The 18,888-nt window shown below is 44.4% G+C and overlaps 1 protein-coding gene across 1 annotated transcript in view; it reads left to right on the top strand.

Annotated features, from left to right (window-relative positions):
• Positions 1 to 2,546: 2,546 nt before the first annotated feature.
• Positions 2,547 to 18,888, top strand: part of LOC139553263 (calmin-like) — a 48,143-nt gene continuing 31,801 nt past the window's right edge. The window contains exon 1 of the mRNA XM_071365401.1: positions 2,547 to 2,959. Within this exon, the coding sequence (XP_071221502.1) occupies positions 2,869 to 2,959 (91 nt within the window). The 5' untranslated portion in view covers positions 2,547 to 2,868. The remainder of the gene's footprint in view (positions 2,960 to 18,888) is intronic.

Genomic DNA, 18,888 nt, shown 5'->3' on the forward strand with positions numbered 1-18,888 from the left:
ATACTGGAGCACAGCGTGAACTGTGGTGTGTCTTTAAAGCAATCAAATGTACCGTTTCTTATCAAAAACACTCTGACGCCTGTTTCTTATCAACTACAGTACTTGAGCTACTGTCTCCTCCTCCTCCTACTATGTGTCAGACATTGTATAGGCTGTATAGTACTGTAGACATAGAAATAGCTGTCCTCGGGAACTACCCTGCCCTGCATCGTGCTGCATAAACACTCGCTTCACTAATTATTGATTCACATTTCCTGAGAGGCAAAGCACAGCACAGTACTGTACAAGCCAGACAGACACCACCGCTAAGGCTTCATGACTTCAGTCCTGGAAGGAGAGACCAACAGAATTGAATATCCACAGCTGACAAAATGTTGCTTATTTATACAGTGCCTTTACAGAGCATGTGAACAGAGAAGAGATTAAAATACATTCTGTGAGTGCTTGGGGATGTAATGAATTGTTTAATTAAGTAACCAAGTGCTATTATAAAAATGTATAATAGAATATGTCCATGCTCCCTGTGGGAGAGGGATGTCAGCAGGAGTCTGCTGATCTCATCTCCATGTAAGGGCTTTTAATCTAAAATTGATGAACCACCTGCAAGGTATAGGATTGTTCAGTGTGTGTAAACTGTGTGTGTGTGTGTGTGTGTGTGTGTGTGTGTGTGTGTGTGTGTGTGTGTGTGTGTGTGTGTGTGTGTGTGTGTGTGTGTGTGTGTGTGTGTGTGTGTGTGTGTGTGTGTGTGTGTGTGTGTGTGTGTGTGTGTGTGCACTTGCGTGCGTGCGCAGGGGCGTCATGCATCTCAAAACTCTGAGGGGGCACCAAATATGTGAGGATGGCTTTTTTCTGCCTATCTAAGCATACCCCTTGAGCTGTATGTATCCTAGTTATAACAATAAAAAAATACTAAATATGCTTGCAACTCTAGTAGCAACGTTGCAAATTGTGTATATTTGCTCCAGCAGTTTCATATTTTCTAATGGGTTTACTTATTGTATTTACACTATAGAGGTCAATCATCCTTACTGTAAGAAAGCACCCACTATGAACAGGTACACACTGCACACTAGCCATTTAGAGGGTTGTTAGATAAAGATCTGAAATACTGTAAAACATTATACCAACAGGTGTTGGTTGTACATGATTCAGGTGAAGGCAGGTGTCAATACAAGTGGTAGTGGTACGTCTCAAGTGAAGGCATGTGTAACATTTTGACAGAAGGTTTAGAAAGAGTTGAAAATGGCATGCAAGTTCATATCAGTAATACAAGAAGGGCTTTCATGGGTTTCTTTAAATCTTTTGCTCTTTTCGTCGTTAACCACTGTTGCAAGTTGACTCCCGTCTACATTTTATAACTAAATAACTTTAGTAACTTTAATAACGCCTGCTGGCATACAGAGCACACATCATAAGGCCATTCTAATGACGTGGCCCTACACAGGAGCCAGGTTATATGGGCCAGCTACCCACAGAGACCTGGTGACGTCCCAAATGGCACCCTATTTCCTACAAAGTGCTATACTTTTTACCAAAGCCTTCTGGGTTCTTGTCAAAAGTAGTGCACTGTGTAGGAAATAGGGTGAGTCTTTGATCCAAATGACCACTGAATGTAGTGGACTCTTTCCTCCCCTCAAGGTGGGATAAAGGTTATTTTTACATTTCAGAATGTTCATAAGCTCCTCATGTGGCTTCATATTTCTATTTTCCTCATAGCTTGATCAAAGGGGGCATGCGGATTAAACCAACAGTGGTACAGTCAGTAGTCCTGTAATGTATTGCACTTGCAAGCCACCGAAATAGGCTACAGTAGGCCTACATTTGTTCCTGTACTAGTTTGTATGGGCTACAGTAGTAGGCTTAGGGGTAATTAATTGGCCAACATTCCTTACACCTGTTGGACATCTCCTTTATAGTGCCCCCTGGAACTCTGTCTCTCTCTCCTCTTGACAAAATCAATGTTGATGTGTGAATAGCAGGTTCTACTTTAAATTGTCCTTGATGGCGAGTGAAATGAAAATGAGAAAAATCAATGTTGATGTGTGAATAGCAGGTTCTACTTTAAATTGTCCTTGATGGCGAGTGAAATGAAAATGAGTTGTTTGAATGAGAGAGGTATTGAGTACAGGATATAATGCAGTACCATACGGGTGGCGCCCATGCTCGTTTAGTGCTGATGCGGTATATAACTGTAGCGTTGTGGTCCATCAGTTGTTTTGTAACATAAACGTAGTCTACCGGCAGAAGAACATGTTTATTATTATCTCGGGCATTTAATCATACTAATGCGCAGTGCAATTTTAACATAATGCAATTATGTTTCTAGCGGGAACGGTCTATCTATGGTCTTATTCATAGCCATTCTGAGAACCATATCAGTCCTTTTCTCTCTCTCTTTCTGAGCTGAGACTGGCTCTCCTTTCCTCGACTATATAGTGGCGGGATGGTGGGTATAAGCTACAACAGCCCACCTCGAAAATATTATCTAGGTGCTGTTATTTCCCTTCCTCTTTCGTTGTAGTTTGGTCATCGGTGTCATTTTCCGCGTCCTCGCTTTGCGCCGTAGTGCTAGGTGGGTGCTTTCTACGTCACCAGGGGGAAACTCAACGAAAACAATGATCCTTGGCCAGAAACCGTATCTACGGAATAGCATTAGAGTAGATTAGACCTCCTCTATGCTATAGCCTACCCCACTCATGGCTCAGCGTCCGGCGACCGCCACAATAGCCAGCTAGACAAGGGTAGGAAGAAAGGGGGTAAATAGGGTTGCCATCTCAATCGCCTCCAGATCACACGGGACTGGATGTAGTTTAGTCTGTTGTTTTATATCGAAGTCCAGACTGCAACTTTCCCCAGGGTACCGTCCTGATGGCTGGACACGAGTGGGAGTATAAGGACTGGTTCGAACGGGAGGAATTTATCGGACAGATCAGCGACATCCGAGTGCAGAATCTTCAAGGTATGTGGGGCAACGGTGGCTACCATGTGAAATAGAATGGAACCACTGCGTTCATTAGGCTTTATGTTAAAGCTTTCCTTTGGTTGGTTAGATTGAATCGGGGGACCCATAATAAGTCAACCTCATCCGAATACCTTTCATGGTTGTAAAAAAAGGTTTGTAAACATTCTACCGGTGCCATGCACAGACGGCTGAAGTTTGAACTTTTGGGCGTTTGTATTTTACCACACTCCGTCCGCGGATATGGTTGATCTCATATCTCTCATCTAATTTCATCAAATCAGTTCGCGACGTGTAGGAATCTGAAAAGGAAAGGGAGAAAACGTGACAATGGTGATAAACCGAAGACGGCTATGCACCACTAGAAACCTCAAAGATAGGGAGACCATGTTTTTTTTTTATAGCAGACAATACACTTTCAATGAGGGGGCAGCCAATAATTTCTTGCTAATTTACAGCTGCGTGTCTGTAAAACTTCTAGAGCTACAAAGTTGCACGTCAAATCAAATTGTTTTTGTCACATGCGCCGAATACAACAGGTGTAGACATTACCGTGAAATGCTTACTTACAAGACCTTAACCACTATGTAGTTCAAGAAATAGAGTTTAACAAATATTTACTAAATTAAATAAAGTAAAAAATGTAATAAAAATTAACACAAAAAATAACAATACCGAGGCTATATACAGGTGGTACCGAGTCAATGTGCGGGGGTACAGTTTAGTCGAGGTAATTTGTACATGTAGGTAGGGGTAAAGTGGCTATAGATAGATAATAAACATCGAGTAGCAGCAGTGTAGAAACAAACAAGGGGGGGGGGGGGGGAGGTTGGTCAATGTAAGTAGTCCGGGTGGCCATTTGATTCATTGTTCAGCAGTCTTATGGCTTCGGGGTAGAAGCTGTTAAAGAGCCTTTTGGACCTAGACTTGGCACTCCGGTACCGCTTATCTTGCGGTAACAGAGAGAACAGTCTATGACTTGGGTGACTGGAGTCTTTGACAATTTTTTTGTCCTTCCTCTGACACCACCTAGTATATAGGTCCTGGATGGCAGGAAGCTTGGCCCCAGTCATGTACTGGGCCGTACGCCCTACCCTCTGTAGCGCCTTACGGTCTGATACCGAGCAGTTGTCATACCAGGTGGTGATGCAACCGGTCAGGATGCTCTCGATGGTGCAGCTGTAGAACTTTTTGTGGATCTGGGGACCCATGCCAAATCTTTTCAGTCTGCTGAGGGGGAAAAGGTGTTGTTGTGCCCTCTTCAGGACTGTGTTTGGACCATGATAGTTTGTTGGTGATGTGGACACCAAGGAACTACAGCCCCGTCGATGTGAATGGGGGCGTGTTCAGCCCTCCTTTTCCTGTCGTCCATGATCAGCTCCTTTGTCTTGTTCACATTGTTGCATGTGACATTGTTACTTCTCTTCACCCTGTTGCTTCTGACAGTTTCCCTGTGGTGTCAGTCTGAGTCGGTAGCCTATAGCCTGCCCTACGGTAGCCTAGTCTGTAATGACTAGGCTATGTGCAGTGAATAAACAAGAATTGGGCAGCAAAGTGGAAAACATTTATTTAATGAGTGTTGAGAATGAGAGCTTTGTCTCAGTCTCCAGAGGACGGATCACACATTAACTGAGGCTTCCGCAATGGACAAACACATACATATATATATATATATATATATATACACACACACACACACACACACACACACACACACACACACACACACACACACACACATTTCTCCAGACAGACATATGAGCCTTCAAACACACTTTGTGGCTGCTATAGCCTGCCAAGTGATTGTCACTGTAGCCAGATTGAGCCATCCACTACAACAAACCATATGTCTGTCTCTGTGGTTCACCTAGTAGTGCAATGAAATAAATGTAAAACGGTCTGATAATGCATAAGATATGTAAGACGTGTTGGATTGTTTGTGTGTGTATGTGTGTAATGCACACGTTATAGGCCTATGCATTATATCCATGAAGAAGAACCTAAGACATGCTCATGACATTTGAAGTGTGAAATGGTACATGAGGAGGGGTACCTGTACCTGTTCTGCTCTGGTTCTGTCAAGCATCTGGGGTTGCTCCCCCCAGCTCTCTGTCTTTTTATCTTCCCCACTTTCTCTCTCCTTCCCTCTCATAACACCAACTGGTTTGACACTTCCATCTGATGACTAGCTGGCCCTGGAGGCTTTGTGGTCGGAAGAAAACATACTGAGGAGAACCCAGTGCATTAAAACAATGCTCTGAAGGGCCTTACATAACTAATACTCTCTCACCCATCAGAGAAAAGAGCAATGTCCCCCCCCTCTCTTTCTGTCTCTGCATTAGAGCGCTGAAATCTCAGAACTGTACGTTCCAACACAGCACACACTCACTCACTCACTCACTCACTCACTCACTCACTCACTCACTCACTCACTCACTCACTCACTCACTATGGTCCACACACACCAACACAGTCATGAAGAGGGCACGACACGCCTCTTCCCCCTCAGGAGACTGAAAAGATTTGGCATGGGCCCTCAGATCCTCAAAGAGTTCTACAGCTGCACCATTGAGAACATCTTAACTGGCTGCTTCACAGCTTGGTACGGACTAGAGGTCAACCGATTATGATTTTTCAACACCGATACCGATTATTGGAGAACCAAAAAAAAACAGTACCGATTAATCGGCCGATTTAATAAAACATTTTTTAAAATAATTACAATTACAACAATACTGAATGAACACTTATTTTAACTTAATATAATACATCAATAAAATCAATTTAGCCTCAAATAAATAATGAAACATGTTCAATTTGGTTTAAATAATACAAAAACAAAGTGTTGGAGAAGAAAGTAAAAGTGCAATATGTGCCATGTAAGAAAGCTAATGTTTAAGTTCCTTGCTCAGAACATGAGAACATATGAAAGCTGGTGGTTCCTTTTAACATGCGTCTTCAATATTCCCAGGTAAGAAGTTTTAGGTTGTAGTTATTATAGGAATTATAGGACTATTTCTCTCTATACGATTTGTATTTCATATACCTTTGACTATTGGATGTTCTTATAGGCACTTTAGTATTGCCAGTGTAACAGTATAGCTTCCATCCCTCTCCTCGCCGCTACCTGGGCTCGAACCAGGAACACATCGACAACAGCCACCCTCGAAGCAGCGTTACCCATGCAGAGCAAGGGGAACAACTACTCCAAGTCTCAGAGCGAGTGACGTTTGAAACGCTATTAGCGCTCACCCCGCTAACTAGCTAGCCATTTCGCATAGGTTACACCAGCCTAATCTCGGGAGTTGATAGGCTTGAAGTCATAAACAGCGCAATGCTTGAAGCATTGCGAAGAGCTGCTGGCAAAACGCACGAAAGTGCTGTTTGAATGAATGCTTACGAGCCTGCTGGTGCCTACCATCGCTCAGTCAGACTGCTCTATCAAATCATAGACTTAATTATAACATAATAACACACAGAAATACGAGCCTTAGGTCATTAATATGGTCGAATCCGGAAACTATAATTTAGAAAACAAAACGTTTATTCTTTCAGTGAAATACGGAACCGTTCCATATTTTATCAAACGGATGGCATCCCTAAGTCTAAATATTGCTGTTACATTGCACAACCTTCAATGTTATGTCATATTTACTTAAAATTCTGGCAAATTAGTTCGCAATGAACCAGGCGGCCCAAACTGTTGCATATACCCTGACTGCGTGCAATGAACGCAAGAGAAGTGACACAATTTCACCTGGTTAATATTGCCTGCTAACCTGGATTTCTTTTAGCTAAATATGCAGGTTTAAAAATATATACTTCTGTGTATTGATTTCAGGAAAGGCATTGATGTTTATGGTTAGGTACACGTTGGAGCAACGACAGTCCTTTTTCGCGAATGCGCACCGCATCGATTATATGCAACGCAGGACACGCTAGATAAACTAGTAATATCATCAACCATGTGTAGTTATAGCTAGTGATTATGATTGATTGATCGATTGTTTTTTATAAGATACGTTTAATGCTAGCTAGCAACTTACCTTGGCTTCTTACTACATTCGCGTAACAGGCAGGCTCCTCGTGAGGCAGGTGGTTAGAGCGTTGGACTAGTTAACCGTAAGGTTGCAAGATTGAATCCCTGAGCTGACAAGGTAAAAATCTGTCGTTCTGCCCCTGAACAAGGCAGTTAATCCACCGTTCCTAGGCCATCATTGAAAATAAGAATGTGTTCTGAACTGACTTGCCTAGTTCAATAAAGGTGTAAAAAAACAAAAAATCGGCGTCCAAAAATACCGATCTCCGTTTGTTATGAAAACCTGAAATCGGCCCTAATTAATCGGCCATACTGATTAATCGGTCGACCTCTAGTATGGACACTGCTTGGCATACGACCGCAAGGCGCTACAGAGGGTGGTGCATATGGCCCAGTACATCACTGGGGCCAAGGTCCCTGCCATCCAGAACCTCTATACCAGGCAGTGTTGTCAAAGACTAAAAATTGTCAAAGACTCCGGCCACCCAAGTCACTTTTTTGATTCATCACATACGCTGCTCCTACTGTTTATTATCTGTCACTTTATTCCTAGTTATATGTACATACAGTTGAAGTCAGAAGTTTACATACACTTAGGTTGGTGTCATTAAAACTCGTTTTTCAACCACTCCATACATTTCTTGTTAACAAACTATAGTTTTGGCAAGTCGGTTAGGACATCTACTTTGTGCGTGACACAAGTCATTTTTCCAACAATTGTTTACAGACAGATTAGTTCACTTATAATTCACTGTATCACAATTCCAGTGGGTCAGAAGTTTACACACACTAAGTTGACTGTGCCTTTAAACAGCTTGGAAAATTCCAGAAAATTATGTCATGGCTTCTGATAGGCTAATTGACATCATTTGAGTCAATTGAAAAGACCTCAGAAAAAAATTGTAGACCTCCACATTCTGGTTCATCCTTGGGAGCAATTTCCAAACGCCTGAGGGTACCACGTTCATCTGTACAAACAACAGTACGCAAGTATAAACACCATGGGACCACGCAGCCATCATACCGCTCAGGAAGGAGACGTGTTCTGTCTCCTAGAGATGAACGTACTTTGGTGCGAAAGTGCAAATCAATCCCAGAACAACAGCAAAGGCCCTTGTGAAGATGCTGGAGGAAACAGGTACAAAAGTATCTATATCCACAGTAAAAAAAAGTCCTATATCGACATAATCTGAAAGGCCGCTCAGCAAGGAAGAAGCCACTGCTCCAAAACCGGCATCAAAAAGCCAGACTACGGTTTGCAACTGCACATGGGGACAAAGATTGTCTTTTTGTAAACAAAAATAGAACTGTTTGGCCATAATGACCATCGTTATGTTTGGAGGAAAAAGGGGGGCGCTTGCAAGCCTAAGAACACCATCCCAAATGTGAAGCAAGACATCAAGACTGATTTCTTGAGATGTTGCTTCAATTTATCCACATAATTTCCCTTCCTCATGATGCCATCTACTTTGTAAAGTGCACCAGTCCCTCCTGCAGCAAAGCACCCCCACAGTTTCAAGTTGTAGGGGTGCTTTGCTGCAGGAGGTACTGGTGCACTTTACAAAGTAGATGGCATCATGAGGCAGGGAAATTATGTGGATATATTGAAGCAACATCTCAAGACATCAGTCAGGAAGTTAAAGCTTGGTCGCAAATGGGTCTTCCAAATGGACAATGACCCCAAGCATACTTCCAAAGTTGTGGCAAAATGGCTTAAGGACAACAAATCAAGGTATTGGAGAGGCCATCACAAAGCCCTGACCTCAAACCTATAGAACATTTGTGGGCAGAACTGAAAAAGTGTGTGCGAGCAAGGAGGCCTACAAACTTGACTCAGTTACACCAGGAGGAATGGGCCAAAATTCACCCAACTTCTTGTGGGAAGCTTGTGGAAGGCTACCCGAAACGTTTGACCAAAGTTAAACAATTTAAGGGCAATGCTAGCAAATACTAATTGAGTGTATGTTAACTTCTGACCCACTGGGAATGTGATGAAAGAAATAAAAGCTGAAATAAATCATTCTCTCTGCTATTATTCTGCAATTTCACATTCTTAAAATAAAGTGTTGATCCTAACTGATCTAAGACAGGGAATTTTAACTAGGATTAAATGTCAGGAATTGTGAAAAACGGAGTTTAAATGTAGTTGGCCAAGGTGTATGTAAACTTCCGACTTCAACTGTATCTACCTCAATTACCTCATACCCCTGCACATCGACTCGGTACAGGTACCCCGTGTATATAGCCAAGTCATCATTACTCATTGTGTATTTATTATTACTTTTATTGTTATGTTTTTAGATTCATTATTCATTATTATTGTACTTTTCTAGTATTTATTTTTTCTTTCTCTCTGCATTGTTGGGACGGGCCCATTAGTAAGCATTTCACTGTTATTCTACACCTGTTTACGAAGCATGTGACAAAAACTATTTGACTTGATTTGACCCTGAGAGGCTCCCAGCTCATTGAGATGCTCATGGACCTCTTTCTGAGCTGGTGGGTAGTAGTGCTGTTCTCTGTACTGACCTGAAGCATCTTTCATTTGAAACACTCAACTCATCACTAGTTTACAGAGAAGAATGACTATTGAAACATTTCAACTGCCTGCAGTATATAGGGAATAGGGTGCCATTTGGGATGCAGACAGTGGATGGAGGGGGGATGTGTCTCTGAGCTCAACATGAATAAATGATGCATAAAAGAGTTAATCAATATCAGACATGTTGTGCTGGTGACTAGCACGGCTCAGAAGTGCATGTGTGTGTCTGTTTTGTGTACGTGGACACACCTGCTGCTAAGCAGAGAGACCAGCCGGCAACAGAAGTGTGTACACTCTACCTTTAGGGACTGGACATCTGTTGAAATATTTTACGAAATAATGCCATACAGTACCTCACAAAACGCTCGTTGGTGGAATAAGTGGACCAAGGTGCAGCGTGATAGACGTACATTTTAATTTATTAAATGAACACCGAAAAAACAACAAATACGAAACGTAACGTCTAGTAGGGCTAAACAGCGCAGTACCAAAAACAAGATCCCACAAACTACAGGTGGAAAAAAGCTGCCTAAGTATGATCCCCAATCAGAGACAACGATAGACAGCTGCCTCTGATTGGGAACCATTCCCGGCCAACAAAGAAATAGAAAACATAGATTGTGTCACGTTCCTGACCTGTTTTATGTTATTTTTGTATGTGTTTAGTTGGTCAGGGCGTGAGTTGGGGTGGGCATTCTATGTTTTGTGTTTCTATGTTTAGGTCACTTGTAATTAGCCTTATATGGTTCTCAATCAGAGACAGGTGTTTGACGTTTTCCTCTGATTGAGAACCATATATAGGTTGGCTGTTCACACTGTTTGTTTGTGGGTGATTGTCTTCCGTGTCTGTGTATGTTGCACCACACGGGACTGTTTCGGTTTGTTCGTTCGTTTGATGTAGTCTGTTCCTGTTCGTGAGTTCTTCGTGTCTTTATGTAAGTTCCATGTTCAGGTTTCGTCTACGTCGTTTTCTTATTTTGTAGTTTGTTGAAGTGTTTTCGGTTTTCGTCTGTACTTTAATAAACTTAATTATGTATTCACAACCCGCTGCATTTTGGTCCTCCGATCCTTCTAGACACCCGTTACAGATTGCCCACCCTAGTCACACCCTGACCTAACCAAATAGAGAATTAAAAGGATCTCTAAGGTCAGGGCGTGACATAGAGCCGCTGAGCCAGAGTGAAAGTCTGCAGTCACTGCTGCGGTGGACTTGACTTTCTACTCGGGAAAGAGCGAGCGAGAAGGCTTTTCTTCTAAAGCCCAGTGACAGAACAGATTTTCATACGATGTGTGAGGCGAGGAACTGCCTCAAACACTCACACTTGTTTGAATGTGATGTTCTTGAACGCTCACCAGGCCAGTCGAGTCCCCCACATCTCAGCACTTATTCAACACAGAGTGATTAAGGGGGAGAGGCTGAGCACACACAGTGCCGCTTCCCTCACATTCTGGTATGAGTTTGAGGAGGGTAGGGTATAGAGAGAGATGGGGGTGGAGGCTAAAGGACAATGGTCTCTTCTCTTTTACTCACCCCCTGGCTTATTATAATTTTTGTTCCTCCTAAATTCTGTGTTGGTACTCAGGCAAGGCAAGTAAACTAGCTCAGATGTCCTCTTGATTCAGAACAAATTCAATGTCCCTTTGATTCTCCCCCTGAAGCCCCCCATGTTTATTCAACTATACTGAAATCGTTGGTGAGACACACGAAACGCATTGAGTAATCACGATCAATGCACGCCATCCATCGCAGTGTTTGGATAACCTAACAGCAGTACAACCTTACATTATTGTCTGTGTTCCGAATGGAACCCTATTCACTATATAGTGCACTACTTTTGACCGGGGCCCATAGGGCTCTGGTCGAAAGTAGTGCACTATCTATGGAATAGGGTACCATTTGGTTTCCATACGTTGTGCATGACCATCACTGACCTTCAGCTTGGTTTTCTCTTGGACAGAGCCATTATATTGCAGTGTAAAAAGGGAACCAACTCAGATTAAATCAGTGCAGAGGATTTTGATATTGCTCTGTATTATTGCAGCCTATCCTGTCTGCCTGTACAGAGTGAAGTTCATACAGTATTCAGACATTATCATGCAGTATTCATTTGCTTAGACAGTTCTGCTGCTGCCTTCGCCTCCTCGTCGTCTCTTTCTCTCTTTTTCTCTCTCTCTCTTTCGCTCCCATCCACTCTGAGCCTCTATGTAAAACCGTGGGATCCGCTGTGGGTAAAAGAAAATCAGAATTAAGGTCATGTGCACTCTCTCTCTCTCTTACAATGCAGTTCTTGGAAGCACAGGAGAAAGAACCACTTTCATCCTCCCCTGCTCCTCCTCCACCTGCTTGTTATTCGAGGATTGCCTCGCTGCATGGTTCTCCAGAGCATCACTGATGTAGCGAGGTTCCGGGAGGCCGTAGATGTACAGCAGTAGACTTCTGAGTTCTGACGTCTATATTTAGTCTATTTACCACTTTCTCTGAGTAGCATGCATGAGGGGCTGACTTCCCTGACATGTACCAAGTGTGTGTAGTGTGTGTGTGTGTGTGTGTTGAAAAATATGCAGCTGAGAGCTAGAAGCCTGCGCCGCAGAGCTATTATGTAAGCCGTGTTAACCCTGTCATATCTGGATACAGTAGCATACTGTTGCTGACATGTACTAAGCGTGTGTGTGTAATGTGTGTGTGTGTGTGTGCGCATGTTAGAGCTAGGTTGATACCAGTATCGCGATACTCGTTAGTTTCGTGGCAAGGAAACAAAACAAAACACGAAGCGAATTCACATTGATTCATTTTCCAACTATAGCACACAATATTTTACATACAGAAGGTTTTTTAAAAGGACCAAAGAGTTAGATCTGCTTCGTGTTGTCATTTTTGCCATGGAAAAGATATTGCAATACTGTTTATCGTCCCGGCCCTAGCGCATGTGTGTGTAGTACAGAGGTTCAGGAGCATACTGTCGCTGTAGCAGCCAGACAGTGAATGTGGAGTGTATCAAATATGGACGATTGCATCACTATTGCAAAGTCTCAGTGACTTGCAGGAAGGGGAACAATGTTATTGTGAACTGAATACTGAATAAACTCAACTGAATGGTGTCTGTATCTTTGAAGAAGCAAGTATGATGTGGAGAACACTGTCCTCATAGCGGTGGTTTCCTAATGGGCAGAGATTTTTATTTATTTATTTATTTCACCTTTATTTAACCAGGTAGGCAAATTTACATTTACATTTAAGTCATTTAGCAGACGCTCTTATCCAGAGCGACTTACAAATTGGTGCATTCACCTTATGATATCCAGTGGAACAACCACTTTACAATAGTGCATCTAACTCTTTTAAGGGGGGGGTTAGAAGGATTACTTTATCCTATCCTAGGTATTCCTTAAAGAGGTGGGGTTTCAGGTGTCTCCGGAAGGTGGTGATTGACTCCGCTGACCTGGCGTCGTGAGGGAGTTTGTTCCACCATTGGGGTGCCAGAGCAGCGAACAGTTTTGACTGGGCTGAGCGGGAACTGTACTTCCTCAGAGGTAGGGAGGCGAGCAGGCCAGAGGTGGATGAACGCAGTGCCCTTGTTTGGGTGTAGGGCCTGATCAGAGCCTGAAGGTACGGAGGTGCCGTTCCCCTCACAGCTCCGTAGGCAAGCACCATGGTCTTGTAGCGGATGCGAGCTTCAACTGGAAGCCAGTGGAGAGAGCGGAGGAGCGGGGTGACGTGAGAGAACTTGGGAAAGTTGAACACCAGACGGGCTGCGGCGTTCTGGGTGAGTTGTAGGGGTTTAATGGCACAGGCAGGGAGCCCAGCCAACAGCGAGTTGCAGTAATCCAGACGGGAGATGACAAGTGCCTGGATTAGGACCTGCGCCACTTCCTGCGTGAGGCAGGGTCGTACTCTGCGAATGTTGTAGAGCATGAACCTACAGGAACGGGTCACCGCCTTGATGTTAGTTGAGAACGACAGGGTGTTGTCCAGGATCACGCCAAGGTTCTTAGCACTCTGGGAGGAGGACACAATGGAGTTGTCAACCGTGATGGCGAGATCATGGAACGGGCAGTCCTTCCCCGGGAGGAAGAGCAGCTCCGTCTTGCCGAGGTTCAGCTTGAGGTGGTGATCCGTCATCCACACTGATATGTCTGCCAGACATGCAGAGATGCGATTCACCACCTGGTTATCAGAGGGGGGAAAGGAGAAGATTAATTGTGTGTCGTCTGCATAGCAATGATAGGAGAGACCATGTGAGGATATGACAGAGCCAAGTGACTTGGTGTATAGCGAGAATAGGAGAGGGCCTAGAACAGAGCCCTGGGGGACACCAGTGGTGAGAGCACGTGGTGCGGAGACAGATTCTCGCCACGCCACCTGGTAGGAGCGACCTGTCAGGTAGGACGCAATCCAAGCGTGGGCCGCGCCGGAGATGCCCAGCTCGGAGAGGGTGGAGAGGAGGATCTGATGGTTCACAGTATCAAAGGCAGCCGATAGGTCTAGAAGGATGAGAGCAGAGGAGAGAGAGTTAGCTTTAGCAGTGCGGAGCGCCTCCGTGACACAGAGAAGAGCAGTCTCAGTTGAATGACTAGTCTTGAAACCTGACTGATTTGGATCAAGAAGGTCATTCTGAGAGAGATAGCAGGAGAGCTGGCCAAGGACGGCACGTTCAAGAGTTTTGGAGAGAAAAGAAAGAAGGGATACTGGTCTGTAGTTGTTGACATCGGAGGGATCGAGTGTAGGTTTTTTCAGAAGGGGTGCAACTCTCGCTCTCTTGAAGACGGAAGGGACGTAGCCAGCGGTCAAGGATGAGTTGATGAGCGAGGTGAGGTAAGGGAGAAGGTCTCCGGAAATGGTCTGGAGAAGAGAGGAGGGGATAGGGTCAAGCGGGCAGGTTGTTGGGCGGCCGGCCGTCACAAGACGCGAGATTTCATCTGGAGAGAGAGGGGAGAAAGAGGTCAAAGCACAGGGTAGGGCAGTGTGAGCAGAACCAGCGGTGTCGTTTGACTTAGCAAACGAGGATCGGATGTCGTCGACCTTCTTTTCAAAATGGTTGACGAAGTCATCAGCAGAGAGGGAGGAGGGGGGAGGAGGGGGAGGAGGATTCAGGAGGGAGGAGAAGGTGGCAAAGAGCTTCCTAGGGTTAGAGGCAGATGCTTGGAATTTAGAGTGGTAGAAATTGGCTTTAGCAGCAGAGACAGAAGAGGAGAATGTAGAGAGGAGGGAGTGAAAGGATGCCAGGTCCGCAGGGAGGCGAGTTTTCCTCCATTTCCGCTCGGCTGCCCGGAGCCCTGTTCTGTGAGCTCGCAATGAGTCGTCGAGCCACGGAGCAGGAGGGGAGGACCGAGCCGGCCTGGAGGATAGGGGACATAGAGAGTCAAAGGATGCAGAAAGGGAGGAGAGGAGGGTTGAGGAGGCAGAATCAGGAGATAGGTTGGAGAAGGTTTGAGCAGAGGGAAGAGATGATAGGATGGAAGAGGAGAGAGTAGCGGGGGAGAGAGAGCGAAGGTTGGGACGGCGCGATACCATCCGAGTAGGGGCAGTGTGGGAAGTGTTGGATGAGAGCGAGAGGGAAAAGGATACAAGGTAGTGGTCGGAGACTTGGAGGGGAGTTGCAATGAGATTAGTGGAAGAACAGCATCTAGTAAAGATGAGGTCAAGCGTATTGCCTGCCTTGTGAGTAGGGGGGGAAGGTGAGAGGGTGAGGTCAAAAGAGGAGAGGAGTGGAAAGAAGGAGGCAGAGAGGAATGAGTCAAAGGTAGACGTGGGGAGGTTAAAGTCACCCAGAACTGTGAGAGGTGAGTCATCCTCAGGAAAGGAACTTATCAGGGCGTCAAGCTCATTGATGAACTCTCCAAGGGAACCTGGAGGGCGATAAATGATAAGGATGTTAAGCTTGAAAGGGCTGGTAACTGTGACAGCATGGAATTCAAAGGAGGCGATAGACAGATGGGTCAGGGGAGAAAGAGAGAATGTCCACTTGGGAGAGATGAGGATCCCAGTGCCACCACCCCGCTGACCAGAAGCTCTCGGGGTGTGCGAGAACACGTGGGCAGACGAGGAGAGAGCAGTAGGAGTAGCAGTGTTATCAGTGGTAATCCATGTTTCCGTCAGTGCCAAGAAGTCGAGGGACTGGAGGGAAGCATAGGCTGAGATGAACTCTGCCTTGTTGGCCGCAGATCGGCAGTTCCAGAGGCTGCCTGAGACCTGGAACTCCACGTGGGTCGTGCGCGCTGGGACCACCAGGTTAGAGTAGCAGCGGCCACGCGGTGTGAAGCGTTTGTATGGTCTGTGCAGAGAGGAGAGAACAGGGATAGACAGACACATAGTTGACAGGCTACAGAAGAGGCTACGCTAATGCAAAGGAGATTGGAATGACAAGTGGACTACACGTCTCGAATGTTCAGAAAGTTAAGCTTACGTTGCAAAAAATCTTATTGACTAAATAAGAACAATAATATGAACACGTTCTCATTTACAATTGCGACCTGGCCAAGATAAAGCAAAGCAGTTCGATACATACAACAACACATAGTTACACATGGAGTAAAACAAACATACAGTCAATAATACAGTGAAAAATAAGTCTATATACAATGTGAGCAAGTGAGGTGAGATAAGGGAGGTGAAGGCAAACAAAATATATATAAAAATAAATAAAAATATAAAAAGGCCATGGTGGCGAAGTAAATACAATATAGCAAGTAAAAAAAACACTGGAATGGTTGGTTTGCAGTGGAAGAAAGTGCAAAGTAGAGATAGAGATAATGGGGTGCAAAGGAGCAAAAATAAATAAATGAATACAGTAGGTAAAGAGGTAGTTGTTTGGGCTAAATTATAGATGGGCTATGTACAGGTGCAGTAATCTATGAGCTGCTCTGACAGCTGGTGCTTAAAGCTAGTGAGGGAGATAAGTGTTTCCAGTTTCAGAGATTTTTGTAGTTTGTTCCAGTCATTGGCAGCAGAGAACTGGAAGGAGAGGCGGCCAAAGGAGGAATTGGTTTTGGGGGTGACCAGAGAGATATACCTGCTGGAGCGCGTGCTACAGGTAGGTGCTGCTATGGTGACCAGCGAGCTGAGATAAGGGGGGACTTTACCGAGCAGGGTCTTGTAGATGACCTGGAGCCAGTGGGTTTGGCGACGAGTATGAAGCGAGGGCCAGCCAACGAGAGTGTACAGGTCGCAGTGGTGGGTAGTGTAAGGGGCTTTGGTGACAAAACGGATGGCACTGTGGTAGACTGCATCCAATTTATTGAGTAGGGTATTGGAGGCTATTTTGTAAATGACATCACCGAAGTCGAGGATTGGTAGGATGGTCAGTTTTACAAGGGTATGTTTGGCAGCATGAGTGAAGGATGCTTTGTTGCGGAATAGGAAGCTAATTCTAGATTTAACTTTGGATTGGAGATGTTTGATGTGAGTCTGGAAGGAGAGTTTACAGTCTAACCAGACACCTAGGTATTTGTAGTTGTCCACATATTCTAAGTCAAAGCCGTCTAGAGTAGTGATGTTGGACAGGCGGGCAGGTGCAGGCAGCGATCGGTTGAAGAGCATGCATTTAGTTTTACTTGTATTTAAGAGCAATTGGAGGCCACGGAAGGAGAGTTGTATGGCATTGAAGCTCGCCTGGAGGGTTGTTAACACAGTGTCAAAAGAAGGGCCAGAAGTATACAGAATAGTGTCATCTGCGTAGAGGTGGATCAGAGACTCACCAGCAGCAAGAGCGACATCATTGATGTATACAGAGAAGAGAGTGCTATGGCTAGACCAACAGTTTCAGGATGATGGTCGGTCCAAGTCAATTGTTCTTATTTTATCTTGAGTGATGATAAGTCTAAAGTTACGGTTTATGCTTCAAAAAGTACTCCTTTTGTAGGAGGCCCATTTTCCACTCTAAAAATACCATGGCGCCTTTTAAAAGGTCAACGGTTATATTGTCAAATAAACCTGTGGAGAGAGAGAGTGACGTACACGGGGTGAGTTCACTCTACTCTTTGTCTGAGGTCTGTATAAGTGCCAGGTTTATTAGACGCAGGTGTTTCTACCAATGGGCTGAAGAAAGAAGCGGTCCAACAGAACTTTGAATATGTTGTGTAACTCTCATGGATTGCAGTGATGATGACAAAGCAGGGCTGTGCTCTCTCTGCCTACAGCTCTGTTTTTATAAATAGCAATGATTGTTGTTCTCAGGTTGACCTGTAGCTGTCAGGGTAAGGTAATCAGGAACCAGGTTTCTATCCAACCTTTTTATGCGAGTAAAGTACATTTGGGGGAAAAAATGTAATGACAGGGCGGATGGAAACTGTCGACAAAACAAAATACGCTAGACAAGATGGGATCTTTTTGTGTCGGTAAAATGTATTATTCAAGAAATGTCAATGGAAATGCTTTTACGCATGTTGTGTGGTCCTCCCACTATGACTCGTGAGGAAAGCTTGCAATTTATTAGGGTACAGATTAAATAGTTTATGATGAACTTCACAGGGTGGTGAAAGTGCCAGGTGATGAGCTTGATACTCCTTTGCAATAAATATCGGTGGTCTTATTCTGGTGGCATGATCATTGATGCTTGTCTGCCGTTTGACAAATAAAAACAATATCGCTCTTTTGTCTATAATAATGTAACATAGACGCTCGGAGTCGAGAAGCAGATGCAGGTGGTAAGTTTAATTAATATAACAAGTAACATGGAACGATACAATGTAGGAGTAGTGTCTAGACATGAACAACAGAAACAGTACTGCCTGGGGAAAGAACCTAAGGGAGTGCCAGATAAAGGGGTGGTAATGAGTGAGGTAATAGAGTCCAGGTGTGCCTAATGATGAAGCGCAGGTATGTGTAATGATGAATGCCAGGTGCGTGTAATGATGGTTCCCAGGATTGGCGGTTAGTAAACCGGCGACGTCGAACGCCGGAGAGGAGGAGCTGGAGTAGACGCGACAAAGAATCTCATCATGTAGGCTGTACCCGCACTGTATCTGTGAGCTGTTGGCTACAGCACACATGCCAATACCAGAGTGGTATCGCTATATAACACAACCTTTTTTTGTAAGAAAACCATCAGAAGAGTTGAAAATGCGATGGAAACCCATTTAACTTGTATTTGTAATTGGGGAGGGGGATTTAACCGTTCATTTAATTTTTTTGTACATTACGTCATCACACAGTCTTTTATCCCAAACTATTCAATTTGATGGAAACACATCTCTGATGGGAAAATGCGCATATTGTTTTTATGCAGATTTTTTTTTTTTTGCATGAAAGTCTGTCGCTAATTGCATGGAAACCTAGCTAGTGAGTAGGTACGATCGGAGGAAAGAAAAACCAACACACGAAGGCTCTTTTTCATTCCTTCTTCTTTTCAC

This window comes from Salvelinus alpinus, chromosome 25, assembly GCF_045679555.1.
Source record: "Salvelinus alpinus chromosome 25, SLU_Salpinus.1, whole genome shotgun sequence".
Taxonomy (NCBI): domain Eukaryota; kingdom Metazoa; phylum Chordata; class Actinopteri; order Salmoniformes; family Salmonidae; genus Salvelinus; species Salvelinus alpinus.